At 47.2% G+C, this 14,876-nt stretch overlaps 1 protein-coding gene across 1 annotated transcript in view; it reads right to left on the reverse strand.

Annotated features, from left to right (window-relative positions):
- Positions 1 to 7,004: 7,004 nt before the first annotated feature.
- Positions 7,005 to 14,876, reverse strand: part of SSPN (sarcospan) — a 19,109-nt gene continuing 11,237 nt past the window's right edge. The window contains 2 exon segments of the mRNA XM_008939561.1: positions 7,005 to 7,367; positions 12,899 to 12,985. Coding sequence (XP_008937809.1) covers positions 7,005 to 7,367; positions 12,899 to 12,985 — 450 coding nt within the window.

The following is a 14,876-nucleotide window of genomic DNA, read 5'->3' on the forward strand; positions in this document are numbered from 1 at the left end:
GCATTCCTGTGCTTGAGAGAGGTGGGGAGGGTGGAGATGCACCTTTACTTCTCTACTTCAAAGAACAGACAAGGCTTTGAAGCTGTTTGGAAATATGGGATATTGCAAGAAATTCAGGAGGAGGTCAGTGTTAAATGTAGCATGTCACTGGGCTTGGCATTTTAGCACAGCTGCCCAGGTCAAACCATGCCATGATTCAGGCCTTTTTTGCACTCACACATAGTCATGCACTTACAGAGAGCTGCAGCCTTCCCAGCCACAGCAGCAACCTGTGCACAGGTACAGCCTTCTTAACAGAGCCTTGTCATCCATGCACAGGTTGTATGGCTGTAATTTTTTTTATAATTGGCCACAAACAATAGCATAATCAGTGACTGGCTGGAGCACCTTTGGAGGAGAACTCAGGAGGGGTGTCTCGAGCCAGTTTGCAGATTTTGTCTCCTCTGCTCAGCAGAGGCTGCTTTGGAAAATGGAGAAGCAAGATAAACCCTGAAACCTGGGTGGAGTGAGAATATTTTTATTAGAAATAAAGTGGAGATGCAACTCCAGTTAATTCAGAAGCACAGACTTCTGCAAGCCAGGTTCCTAGGATTTCCTTTTGTGTGCAAGAAAAAACGCTGAATCTGGAAACAGTAGTCTTAACAGAATATATATGGATACATGAGTAGAGTCCATAAACTGCTCTTCCCCAACCCCCAGCCCAGTTAGGTTACAAATTTTAATTCCTGTGGTGACAGCAAAATCTAACAGCAAAAAGCCTGGTGGCTGGATCCCCATCTGATGCAATGCTCTGGTGTTTGGGAGACTCGGACCAGCAGGGAGGAACACATACAAATATACTCTTTCTCACATTCCTGACCTAACAACAGCTTGGATCATGAAAATCTAAAGTGTTTAGAGTGCCTTTTTATGGTTTATGCCACTGATTTATGGAGGTTTATTTTCTGTATTGTTTCACTGTTTCTCAGCACGCTGGCAGGCTTGGGCAGTGAAATGGGACAGGGAGGTTTTGCTTTTCCATCAGCTCCCCTGGGTTACCCTTGTGTGTGTGCTGCTCACCTGCTTGGATTCACAAGGTGGAAAGGAAAGTCTAAATATCTGTTTTCTGTTCTTTGCATTGTGAATGTTCCCTAAACTACCCCACAAAATCCCTGGTGACCAGTATAGTCAGTATAAATGGGGATAGCTGCAGGGCGAGACTGACTTGGGCACATTATGGATATGGACCACCAGCCCTCCCTGCCCTCCCTGTGCCAGCACTGGCAGCTGTGGGGCTGGAAGAAAATGTCCCAAAAAAGACATGAGGGTGGCTTTCACACCCCTCCACATGTGAGTGGCTCCAGCAATAATGCTCCCAGCCAGCCCAGTGGAGGACAGATCAGGCAAAGGCTTCCTCTCATCATAGCTTTGTTGAAAGATAAATCCTACAATGAAATACAAAATTCCTCTTCAGTCAGTTTTGGGCCATTTGAAAAGAGTTCTCTTCCCATGGTCACAGAGAGTGAGATGGAGTTAGAAACTTGTCTTGCTCAAATCACTCATTTCCAGGACAATCAGGGTTCTTAATGCCAAGGGCTGCCTTAGTCAGTGTCACTCTCTATATCTCCCCTAACCTGAGGTCAGTCCGGCGGTTGTCATTCACAATACACCTGGATGAAGAAGAGACATGTATCCAAATCCCCCTCTGAGGACTATTTTCCTGGCTCAGGCTGGGCTCAGACGTCCATGCCAGGCAGGAATACCCGAGTGCAGCCAGGTGAAGCAGGGAGTCTTGTGAGCTTTGGTGGGCCTCAGCTCCATGATCTCTCCTTAGTCAGTCACTGTAAGCAGGCCTTGATGGCTATGTCCTAATGCAAAGATGGATTTGTGGAGTGGGAAAGCATTCTGGTAACAAAAGAAATATGTATTTACAGTACCAGCTTAAAAAAGAAAAAAAAAAAAAAGAAAAAAGAAATCCCTAGTCCCTCCAAACAAGTTTGAATTTTAGATGAGTCTGTCAACTGTCTACTTGGCCAAAGACATGGAAATTGGGTACCAAAATCAGTTTTGGTAGAAGAAACTAGAAAGACTCCAGTCTGATAATAATATTTGACTATAGAGCCAATGTGGCAGAGGATAATGCTACTGATTAGTGATTATAAGAGGTGGGAGCAGAGCAGAAAGCAAAATTCCCTGGGCAGGGGGAACTGCAGACACCTGAGATGAGCTAGCACCAAAATGCCTCTGCTTGTAGCTACAGGTCCATGCACGGCCACCTAACAGCAAGCTCAGGAAGACGTTGTTGGCTGTTGCCTGATGTGACATGGCAGAGGGCTTCCCTACAAAAAAAACCTGGCCCTGCCCTGGGATTTGTGTTACGGGCTGACAGCAGAAGAGATCCTCCACCCCAGCTGCCTGAGCCCCGCCTGGGCCAGTGGGTGCCCACTGCCTGCCGTGCCTCCCCCTGCCTTAAGGAGATTTCAGGCTTCGTGCCTGGGACTGAGCTGCTGTTGTTGCTCTGCACTTCCCTCGAATCCCCCTAAGCCAACACCCTTAGCTAAGACCAAAAAAACATTTTCCAGACGCAAGCAAGTGTACGTGTGTGGGTGGGTGGGGTGCAGGGGACTATGAAAATTTCTAGGGGAGGTATGACATCCTGGCTTTCTAAATATAGAGGACCTGAACTGCGGCTTCTCTCACACGCGAGCAGTGTACTTTCTGTTTCAGAAGGCCCCCAAAGCAAATATTGCACTGGCTGGTAGCGTGAAAAAAAGAAGAAAAAAAAAAAAACCTAGTGCTGTGAGTTGATTAGTTTCCAGGGCTCTTGCACAGAGCTGTGTTTTAGGCAAGGCTCCAAGCGGTGCCCACGCAGCGGCGGCTGGGCCAGCCAGTGCCATCCCGTGAAGGCGGTGGCAGGAGGAGTGGGCTGGTGGCAGCCCCAGCACGGAGCCAGGACCTGGTGGTGCTTCCCCTGCGCCCACCAGCCCCTGCCCTGCCAGCCGCACTGGGGAGGGCGAGGGGGGCAAACTGCAGCCCCCTCGGGCAGGGGTGGGTGCCAGCCCAGTGCCTGCTGCTCTGAGAAGGTGCCATTCTGGCTCCACGCGAGGCGCCCCGTCTCGGTTCCCTTTTCGTTGCCGTTGGTGTTGCTCGGGTATTTGCATAGCACACCACCAGAGTGCCTGGGAGCCAGAGGAAAGGGGTAGCTGCTGCTTCTCCTGTTAAAAACCAGCCCCTTATCCATTCAACACCATCACCGCCCGCGTGGGCTTGGGGTGGAGAAGCAGGCACGTCACTCAGGGGTTGTGGCCTTTGGAAAAGTTTTGCAGAACTGAATTTAATCGAGACTGATGATCTTTAAGCTAAGCTATAAAATCCAGTGGAGAGTTATATCCCAGTAATAGACTCTATTGGAGGGTCTAGCACAGTCTATAGAAAGGATCTCCTCTCTATTAAATTCTCTAGGGTTGGAGTTCTCATTTACACAAAGGGCCCTTTTAGCTGTGCAAAATGGCCATAAAGTAGGTGTAAAAATGATTGATGCTGTCTTTACAACCTCCTTACACTGGGAAAACAGTGCAAAGTGGCCAGGGTGCAAATGAGAATCACACCTGGGTTTGTGAGAGTAAATTACATCGAGCCCTTCACAAATTCTGTGTGTCCATAGCGGTTTAATCTTACCCCTTTCTGCAGAACCCACCAAGAATATATTTCCAGGACTCAAAAAATACCTTTTTTTTTTTTTTTTTCTTTAAGACCTCTGTCCTTTCCGAGCCTTTTGGTCCCAGCCTTTCTCCTGGTTCAGCCTGTGTGGACTCTGACACTGGGAAAAGGCTGGGAGCCGTCTGAACATACTGTGGTAGGTGAAAAGCCTTTAATTAGTACTTTCTGAAATTCTTGACCTGAGCAAAACACATGTTGTAAAACCATACTCAGGGGAAAATCACTTCCAAACGCTACTGTGTCCATTTCCTCACCTCTCCTGTTTTGATTTTATGCTCTTGAGATATATATATAAGGAGGAAATACAGAAGTTAGTCTTTGCTAGATCAAAATGCCCCGTATTTATTCATCAGGCATTGGAACACCAACAGAATATATGATGGATACTGCTTTCTTCCAGAGCAAAGAGTTAAGCTGCAACACACTGATTAGTGAACTGAACTCCGTGGCAGTGGATGGAGATGCACAGCTTGCTAAGTGGAGGAGGATTTTCTTACCCAGATCTCCCTTCTCTTCCCTGTGCTGAAGACATTTGCAGTGACTCTGTGATCATCACTGCCCCATCTTCTACACTCCAGAAGAGTCCCAGCAAATGTAAGCCTGGGGCTGAGGAGGCAGAGGCCAGGCAACCTGAGCCCAGCCCCACCTAACAGGGCCAGGCCTCTGGAGCCCAGCGCCTGGGAGGTGATGGGAGATAGGGAGTGAAAACATGAGGGTGAGACGCAGGTCAAAGGATTAGGGAGACAAAAGCCTGGCTCTGGTGGAAATGCCACTGGCCTGGGCCAGCCAGCCGACTCCCACAGCCGCTGCCAGCCTGCACAGCCCAAGCCAGAGCCCTGCACACCAAGTTATCTTCTGAACAACAAGGGCATTGGGGAAAGGGCAAAGTGGGAAGCATGCCCTGATCTGCCAGCAGAGCCTGCCTCTTGTTTGTCAGCCCTCAGAGTGCAGTGCCCAGTGCTGAGGGTGGGAGGAAGCCCCAAAGCTCAGCCGTCGTTCAGCCTGCCCTCAACCCCTTCTCCACCTCTTGTTAGCTTCTCAGAGAGGAGAACCCCTATTTTCTGGCCAGAGGGCAGAGCAGGCACAGCAAGGGCCATGTAGGTGTGAGGGAAGGTACATGCTCTGCCCCGTGCAGAGAGCACAGCTGGAGTTCTGTGAGGGACGAGGGACAAAGCAACATCTGAGTGCCAGCAGCAGGTGAGACATCACCACGAGTCCACCTCATACCAGAGGCTGACCTTGGCACACCCCCCAAAGTGCTGCTGCAGCACGCTCCGACAGCTGGGGGGGACAGGCTGGCTCCTGGCACCACACAGAAAGTGCCAGTGGCTGGGTTCTAGGCTGCCAACCCACCGGCACACCCCACCACTCTCTCAGCTTGCTCAGAGCATGCCTGGGAGCCAGGCTGAGGTCTTCAGAGGGGTGGCAACACATAGGTGAGCAAGTGGGCACCCTTGTCGCCGTGCCCCGCAGCCACAGTTACTAGTGACTATTACTTCTAGGTGCATAAAAAAGGCTGTTTGGAAGCTGGTCTCAAAAAACCTTAATTTTCTAAAGCTCCTCACTTTGTAGCATGGCAGAGGAGGACTTGGTGGTGCTAGGTCTACTCTAGAAGCACTTTCCATGACGAAAACTCGAGCATGTACACTAGGCAGTGGTCTAGATGGCCCACAGGAGACTAAACTGCACTGTGATCTTCTGACCCTGGAGGTATGCTGGTCTATTAGACCTACTAGAGCAAGTGACTTTTTTCCAGACTGGGGTTTTGACTTCCTGATGGCTATTTTCTGCTGCAGAAACAGAAAGGTTTTGCTTCTTTGAAGCCTTATATAAAATTTATTTGCTTCCTCCTTGCTTATGATTATAGCACAGTTTTTTTGGCATGTGATGGTTCCACCCGACCTCAGAGACACGCTTGCTCTGACTGGGATTGGGAAATCCCTAGCCATGGCAGGGTGTGAGCACCAGCTGCCTTGCCCGTGCACAGATATATATAGGAGAACAGTGCAAAATGCTGCTGCTTCAGGATTGCTCCATTGAGAAGTCCAGGCTGTGCAAGTGGAAGTGACAGTTCAAGGGACAAAACAACATCTTTGTCTTGCTGTAAGGCTAATAAGACATAAAGCACTTCTAGAGCCACACTTTCAGGGTGAAAAAGCACCGTTTGAATGAGGTTTGTTATTTTATGCTGCTTATTAAGAAATCGTTACTCTTTTGCCCTCATCATTATAAACGATGTCTTTGGGAGACTGGCAGTCTCTTCTTGCTTCCCTCCCTCCACCCCGTTTTAAAAACATTCATTGTTGCAGGGATATATCTGTCAGGGCTGTTGGCCCAACTCCACTGCTCGTATGTAAGGCTGATTGTCTTCAGAGGACTTACACCAAAAATGCATTTGGCCTTTTGTGCTTGCAGTATAATTGGTGGAACTGGCTAGATGCCGGGTTTGGGAGCCTGCAATTACAGCAATATCAACAAAGTTTTCAACGTGACTAGTGATTTTGGGTCCTCCACTTAAGGAGCACAACTCAAGGTTGCTTAAATTGATCTTTTCTCACAAAGTGCTGAGCACTCATACTCCAGAAATCTGCCTGGGTCTCAAGCAGAGCCCACCAAACCACCATTAGTCAAGTCACTCATACTGTTGTTTATTAGTAATTGGATTAGATAGCCTGTATCATTAGTCACTCTGAAAATCTTATGTATATTTTATATGAGTTATCAACATATTCACTTTTCTCTTGGTTTCAGCCTGTATTTGAAGAGATGTTGACCTTCCTTATTACTTTTCTGTATGGTAAAACCCCATCAGGTTAGCGTGGATTATACCCAGAGCATCTGAGAGGCAATATATTCCCTAATCATAATCAGCATAATTATAATTAAGCAGTTTGGATCAGATCCTTATCTGGTGGAAATCAGTATAGCTTCTCTGAAGGCAAGAACAGATATCTATCAGCAAGGGAAATGGACCCTGTTTATTAATGGCTGTAGCACTGAAGATGAGTTCTCAACGATTTTATAAGCTCTCCTTTTGTCTATAGGTATTAAATATCCTCTTTGGTGAGTATTTGTACAGCTGCATCTTTAGGACTTTGTGACCTCTACATAATCTCACAAGAGACATTTTGCAAGAGCAGCCACATGAAATGCTCTTAAAACGATTGCAAAATGTATTAATTAAAACTGTGTGAATGTTTTTCCTTGTCAAAAAGCTTATAAACACTCATCCATCTGGAGTGTGGATGGTGGCAGTACGCTGACTTTTTCCACTCCCTGGCTACAAGCCCCCACCAGCCCAGCCCCTACACTTTCTGTTGCTGGCCTTCAGTAGTTAGAGGGTGGAACCGAACGCCCACGTAGAAGACCTGGTATCTGTGTTTCCACATCATGAAGCACGCCAAGAGGCACACCAGGGCTGCAATCAGATTGAGAACCATCTGCAGAAGTAGGTAGAGGTTGAGCATGCTGGTGAGGCTGGCACAGTCAGCTGCGTCCTGGTAGATGAAGGTCCTGCTGAGGGGGTCTGCAGTGTCTAGTTTGCACTGGCAGGACTCGAGGATGGCATCACAGGTAAATTTTGTCATCTGCAAATAATGGTGTGTGACAAAAGCTGCTGCCAAAACACAGGCAACCAGGCCCAGGGCACTCAGGATAAAATACAGCAGCTGAAAGAGAAAGAAAAGGAAAAACTGAAAAGGGAAAAGAAAAAAAAGCAATTTTTTTCCAGCTACACAAAGAATGAGGAACACAGAAGAAATGCATGTGTATGTACTTCACAGGGAATGCATCCATTCAATGTACTATCTGGACACTGTGTGCTCCAAAAATTGCAAGACAGCTGTAAGTCCTTGGTGGTGGAAAGTTTGGGAGGTCATCTCAAGAAATAGTAATTCTGCCTTGCATATTTTATATGAGAATTGACTTGCAACTCTGACACCTGATGAAAGCACCAAGAAATCTGTGTCCCTATACAGCCAGAAGACTTACAGAGAGGGAGGGAATGTCTTTCTCCACCATTGCACCTGCATTGGCCAGACTTGCAGTCAGCACCTGAGAGAACTTGGTGGAGATGCCTTGAAGCAGAGCTGAGCAGACCGAGGCTTGGGCTGATATCTTACCCCAGGCTGTGCTGAGGAGTAGGTGTTTTTTTAAACTTTGCTCGTGTGTTATTCCTGTCTCTTGGTTTGCATGCCCAAACAAATCTGATTTATACTTGCAAATCAGGCAGTGAGGTGGCCGATGTCCTGCTTGTGGCCCTGTGAATGCAGCCAGCTTGCTTGCTTGCTTCTCAGGTCTTGCTGTGGAGAGGGAATGTAAATTCCATGCAAAAGTACCTGTTCTTTCAAAATTTGCCTCAGAAACACAGAGGAGAAGCCTTTCAAAGGTGTGAAAGAGCAGCGAGTGCCTTCCGTTTCCCAGCACTATGGCATGAGAAGGACAAGGGTCTGCTTGTCACCCCACTGCTTCCCACACCAGTGGCAGCTTTAAAATAGGGTGGTTTTTATCAAGGCCAATGAGAGGCCACCCCCACAAATGCATGGAAACTGGCAGCAACTCGGAGCCCTTGTCACTCTGGGCTGCACGTAAGACCTTCAGATACCAGAGCATATGGACTTCCCTCGCTTCTGATAGCTGGAACTGGCAGTTGCTGGGCTGCATACAAAATATGTGTGAATGTGTATCAAAATCATGCTCTGTGTTTAGCCAAAAGAGCACTTTGGGTTCTGTTCAGTGCTGTAGAAACATTTATTTTTTTGGTTTCTTATCTGTCAGACCCATGGCATGGTTGGGAGCCTGTTATTCTAAACAGCAGCTTCTCTCCTGTAAACTCAATACTGCAAGCAAACTATCAATATAAAAGCATTTCTTATGACCTTGAAACTCAAAGTATGCATGTCTTGATAAAATTCACACTCCTGGTGTATTTGTCCTTTATCTACAGTGTGAATCAATCTTCCTATTCACTTGCCAGCTTGGAAAAAAAATAAAAATCTGGGCTTATTGCAGAGCTTAAAGCACTATATACATTTTCTCCTCCATATCACTGAATTCTTACAACAAGTCTTTATTTCCAAGACTCAGCTACTATTAAATTTAATTACTTCCCCTGCAGCCTTAAACAAAGGGCAGCTTCAAAATGAGGGTGGTTCTTATTAAATGCAATTACTTTATCCCTGCAGTTTTCAAGGTAAAGGCCCATGGGAAAGGTGAATTTGGAAATTTGGGACACCTCCTCATATAATGGACACAGAAAATGGAGTGCTACTGATTGATGGAGCCCCTCCAAACAAAGATGTGGCAATTCTGAAGCTGTTGGCATTGCTTTAAAAGTGCAAATGCGTTTGGTGGGGAAAACAGAAAATGGACAAACATTGATGACTGTTTCTCTTCTCTGAAGGATGAGAGTTGTTTTACAATGTAGAAGTCCTTGTGGACTGGGAGGAAGCCCCTGGATTCAGACCAGAAGAAGACAGAATCAGGCCTCCCTAATAAATGACATATTAAGCCAAGACTATAGAATGTGTCCGATTCTCCCCTGGCAGGTATTTCATTTAGCTGCCAACTTCTATCCAAAGTCAGGACAAAACAGCACGAAATACACAGCCTAAGCTACACTCCGGGTACATAAAGCAAGAATTTGCCTGTTTTGTACCTATAAGGAAGGAAATCTCAGAATCTAAATACATGGTCTCTCATGGATTGCAGCTCTTCCAGCAATCCTCAGAGGCAGAGACGCGTGGGGACAGAGGGCAATTTCCAAATAGCTTATTATTCTCACAAGATGTTTGCAGAGGAATCTCTGTGCAAGCTGCTGAAAATGAACACATTTCCAAATATCAAAGGTGAGGCAAATGCAAATACTGCCTGCGAGGGAGCACAAGACAGGGAGTGCTGAGATCCCATCAGCAGATTAATCACATGCCAGACCAGGAGGCAGCTTCAGCATCGCAAACACAACTGCGTAGTGAGCTCTGCCCAGGAGCCAGAAGTTGCCTCTGGAAAACTGCTTTTTAACAGCCTTAAGGAGATAGTCACTGTGATCGCTGTTTAAATAGAAGGAGAAAAGGGAAGCGGGGAGAGACAACACACGATGAGGTCAGAACATGGCAGGTCACCCTCCTTGGGGTTCCTCTTATGAGGAAGAAACATTTTACCAATCTTTACTGGCAATAGTTTTGTTCTGTGCCAAAAAGAAGATAAATAACCTAGGATGGATTGAGCTCCTCTTGGAGAAGGCTTCTCACAGTTAACAGAGGTGAAACCAGAAGGGTTTGTGGATGTGGATCCATGGGAACTCTTTTGAAGGTGGTGGTGGCTCAGACGTGAGCCCATGCAGGGAAGAGGAATTGTGGTGTGTGTCATAGCGTGGGCTGCTGGGGCTGGGTGGACAGGAGTAGGGGGTGTCACGCTGCCGTGGGAGATGCTGTGATGAGGACCACACTGAGTGACCTGTCAAATATTACCAGATAGCTCAAGAAGTCCACAGGAGACCTCAAGATTTTCTGATGTGGTCTTTTTTCTTTTTTATTTTTTTCCCTCAAGGGAAGAGGATCTCCCCTTTTAAATTCACATACTTTTAAATTGCCATACTGCAGAGCATGCTTCCTGCAGACACAGAGATGGGGCAGGGGCAGAAATCCAGCCTGAGACTCACCATTCTCCCTCAAAGGGCAAAGCCACCCTCCCTTTGGGTGGTGGCCTCTCTTTCTCGTGGAAGCACAAAGTGCTGCCCATATCTGTGGTAGTCTCAGGAAGGGCCATCAGCTCTAACACCTCCTTATCTAACAAGATCCAGGGCTCATGCAAGCATGAAATGAAAGCAGCAGCTGTCGAGAGGAAGGCAGAGAGGACCCAAAGGGTCTTCCTGCTTCCCACCTCGATGGAGTCACTCACAGGGGTCATAGGGTTACCTCAGGGGTTGACTAAAATCCCCCAGGCATCTCTGTGTGTGGTCCTCCTAACAAAGTGACACTTGGGGCACGCAGGGAATCACTGCACTCCAGGAAAGCCCACCCAAAATGTCCTTGTAGGATGATGCTCGGCAGCCACGTGCAGCCTCAGTGGGCACTAGCCACCAGTGTGAGGACAGGGCTTGGGCTGAGGAACAAGTCCCAGGGAGGACAGTCAGGGCAGATGGGGCTGAAACAGACTGTGGTGCTGGATTAAACGTCAGGCCCCCAAGAACAAAAGAGCAACCCAAGTTGCTCAGCTTTGCCTCATGGTTGTAATTTTGCATCCTCAGCCTTGACACCAAAGTGCTCATGCTCATGGCTTTGTTCAGAGACTGCCTTTAACTGACATGTGAAGACCTCAGGAATGATACTGGAGATTTACATGAGTCCTGTGTGACCACAGCCCTGGAGAAGACTCTTGGCTCCTACTTTGTTTAAAATAGGTATGTGCCCTGCAGCTAGATGCTGTTGGGCTGGAGAAGCCTGAGGAGAGGAGGAACTGTGGGATGATGGCTCCCAGTGGTGACCTAGGAGACTTTCAAGGGAGACATTAGCTCTAATTCTGCCAGGTGATGAGGAATAACCCATTTTCTATTGCCTGGGGAGCGCTTCAAACAGTCCATTTCCTCGTGGAAGCGATGGCTCACGTTCCCCACTGCCAGGGCGGGTGATATTGTTAAGGGTGGCAGAGACATCTGAGCTGCTCAGCCCAACATGCCGTTCTCACCACGAGGGATGACTCCCTTCCTGCTTGGATGCCAAGTTTAACTTCGTGCTGCAGGGCAAGCAATAAAACCCTGGTGTGGCAGCTCCTGCCCAGCCCAGCGGCTCCCTGGGCAGCCGGAACACTGCCCTGCGGGCGTGAAGGTGGCCAGGCAAGAATGCCAAGGCAACCAAAGGGCAGAAGCAATTGTTCTTCTCTTTATATAAATACTGGAGAATGTTGAGCGAGGCACAAAAGAGCCACCAGAGAGGTTGTGTCCATCCTGCCCTTCTGAGGGAGGATGGATGCCAGGTTTTCTAAAGCCCCTCTTTGCATTGGACTTCCTGCTGCCTTTCTCAGTTAATAATCACTGCTATTTTCTGTGGCTTCTGTCAATATGTCTCTTGGTTATTATGTGTCTGAGAAATATTAAGAGCCCTGAAAATAATGATTCTAAGGAAAAGCAACCCAGAAAAATGTTGCTAAAAATGCCCCCTCTGGAACAAACATTCTCAGCCCTTCTTTTCTGGTTGCTTACCAGTGTCAGTTTTGGGGACTGAGGCAGTGCAAGGTGCATGGTTTCTGGGCTCACTTGCAATGCTCGGATGGCAGTTTGCTCCATGGGAGAATGCTTGTCCCCAGGCTTTGCTAAAGCTGTCCTGTGTTTGCTAACACCCAGCCCTGTGTGCTGAGACAGGGCTGCTGGTGCTCAGGCACAGCCTCCCTCTCCCTGACCAAGGAGACATTTCCATGCCACTCTTTTTAATTTTCCTGGGCCCACTTTCATATATCATGGTGAGGAGCAATACTGCTGGGAAGATGTCAAGGTGCTTCTTAGATCACACTAAATATTAAAACTTGATTTAACTGGACCCATTTTATGTCACCCTCCTTCTTACCCAGCTGTCTATGAATATCTCTATTCTATCAGCAGCCCCTAAACTTTCACTGGACACTTCCCAAATTATTCCAGCTTTGTGGATCAAAATCTCTTTGATACTCTTAAAACATGGCAAATTTGAAATATTTGTTATTAGAGTCTTCCTATTACAGGCTATAGTTTCTTCCTTGCCTGGAAAATACCAGAAAATCACTCTTGCATTTCAGGTTCATTTTTACTTATTTTCATGTGGTCTTAAAAATAACCCCAGTAGAATCATAGAATCATCATGGTTGGAAAGGATCTCTAGGGTCACCAAGTCCAACCTTCCTCCTAACATTTCCTTAACCACTAGATCATAACCTCAAGTGCCACATCCACTTGTTTTTTGAATGCCTCCAGGGATGGTGACTCCACCACCTCCCTGGGCAGCCCATTCCAGTGCCTCACCACTCTCTCAGTGAAGAAATTCTTCCTAATATCTAATCAAAACCTTCCCTGGCACAACTTGAGGCCATTTCCCCTCAATCCTATCATCAGTAATTTGGGAGAAGAGACCAACACCAGCCTCACTGGAGGTGAGCCTCACTCAGCCTGGAGCTTTCCTGATTGTATTTAACAACATGAGAGGAAAAAGAAATTTTTAAAAAGTCAAGGTACCTTTACTGTGAACTGCACACACGTCTTCTCATCAGGTTGGTATGAAACACAAAGCATAACAAATCCCACTAAGGACACCACACAGACCTGCAAGGGAAGATAATTAAGATGTGTCCAAGTTAAAACAAACAAACAAAAAACCCCACAAAAATAGTATTTTTTCAAGCAAAATCAGCTTCCTGTGTTAGCAGGACTGTAACTCCAGGAGCAGTGTGTCAGTCAGCTCATTTGAGTAGGGGCTAGAGCCATGCTTGGAAGAGCCTTATATGTGTGGATGCACATGTGAGGAGGCAAGAGCATGAACCTTCACTTTAGAGACACCAAGGCACAAGAAACACACTTAGAGGGACATTTTGAATCAGACCTCCAAAGACACAGCCCAGCAATAGCCTCTAGGATACGTTTCAAGTTTTTGTCCATGTAACTACCAAAAAAGAACAGAAGGTTTACACAGCTGGGCTTGCAGGACCCAAAAGCACCATCCTGCTAGATGCTGACAGGGTTTCTACACCACCAATACAGGTTGTAAATCAATAACCACAGCTGACAATGAAAAAGAAGCAGCACACTTTAGAGGAGAGGCTGAAAGCCTCTCCTAGAGAGGACACCTTACCAAAGAAGACATCTCCCATGCCATCTGAGACTGTGGCAGTAGATGCTGATCATTCAAAGCAATGGAAAAGTATTTATGCACTTCCTTATTCATTTAGCTGTCTACTACTAATGCTGAAGACTGAGATTTATCTGCAGGAGCAGATATTCATTGGTGGGCATTTTCCAGCCACGTAAGGAGGGAAGATCCTGCTCTGAGGAGCTAACCCAGTAAATACAGTTTCCTTTTTGTAGTGTTATCTGGGCCTCCCATGGTGCTGAGCACTCCAGTTGAGCCCATTGTCTCCCACGTTTTTGGAGGAGCAGCAAGCAGACCTCAGAAGGACGACACAGGAGCCACAGCTCTGCAGCCAGACTGCTGCTTTTGTGGCAGCTTCCTCCCTGCCTGGGCAAGAGGAGCCGGGTCCCCAGGCACTCGGTGAGGGCTCCCCATGCTGCTGTGGGGCTGCCTGGGCTGGACCAGGGAATGAGAGGAGTCCTGACCAAACCCACAAAGGGAGAAGGTGGTGGTGGTGGCTGGAGCTACACCTGGAGGATTCTATGCATGTTTGTGTTGCCCTGGAAAACCAGGTGAGTCAGTGGCATGAAACTTCACTTCACACCTTTAAAAAAGGTCCAGGTGTGATCAGCCTTAGTGGGGACCTTAGGCAAGATCAGCCAGTGTGCTTTCAGAGGTCCTGTCTTCACAAAGGGCCAGGAGCAAGTCTTGGCTTCCTTGCTAGAGCATCTTGATTATAAATGATAGCTATAGTCATCCCTGCCCATGGCAGGGAGGCTGGGTTAGATGATCTCTAGGGTGCCTTCCAACCTCAGCCATTCTATGATTCTCTGTTTCTATGATTCTGTTAAATTGCCAATGACTACAGCAATAATCTATTTTTCTTTTTCTTTTAATTTTACTTTGAGGTTTTGAAAGCTTTTCATTAATTTGAGGCTTTCTGCTTTCCCAGAGCAGTGGGATTTGCCCTCTTGGGCCAGACTCAGGCTTTGCTCAGGAGTGGGACTATGCCATGGAGATGCCTGCAAGAGCACAGGGCTCCTTCCCAGCCCTGTCCCCTCCTGCTCTCCCCGTGCTGTGGCAGTGCTGTTCACATCCACATTTCCAGCTTTACAGGGGACTGCTTGACCTGCAGTGAAAAATGCATAACTCTCCTTATAGGAGGCGATGGTTAAACACATTTCTTTTATGTTATGACGTATAAAATACCACATTTTTCTTTATATCTGCATTGCTGGTGTAAGGCACTAGACAGAAGCCTATAAAGGAAGAGTGCCTCTCAACACATGGACAGGCATGTCCCTCAAGAACTTGTTTGATTAATAACACTTTTCCCCATAAAGTTTTATTTCATGTCATTTCAGCAGG

The sequence above is a fragment of the Merops nubicus genome, unplaced genomic scaffold (genome assembly GCF_000691845.1).
Source record: "Merops nubicus isolate BGI_N331 unplaced genomic scaffold, ASM69184v1 scaffold7284, whole genome shotgun sequence".
NCBI lineage: Eukaryota > Metazoa > Chordata > Aves > Coraciiformes > Meropidae > Merops > Merops nubicus.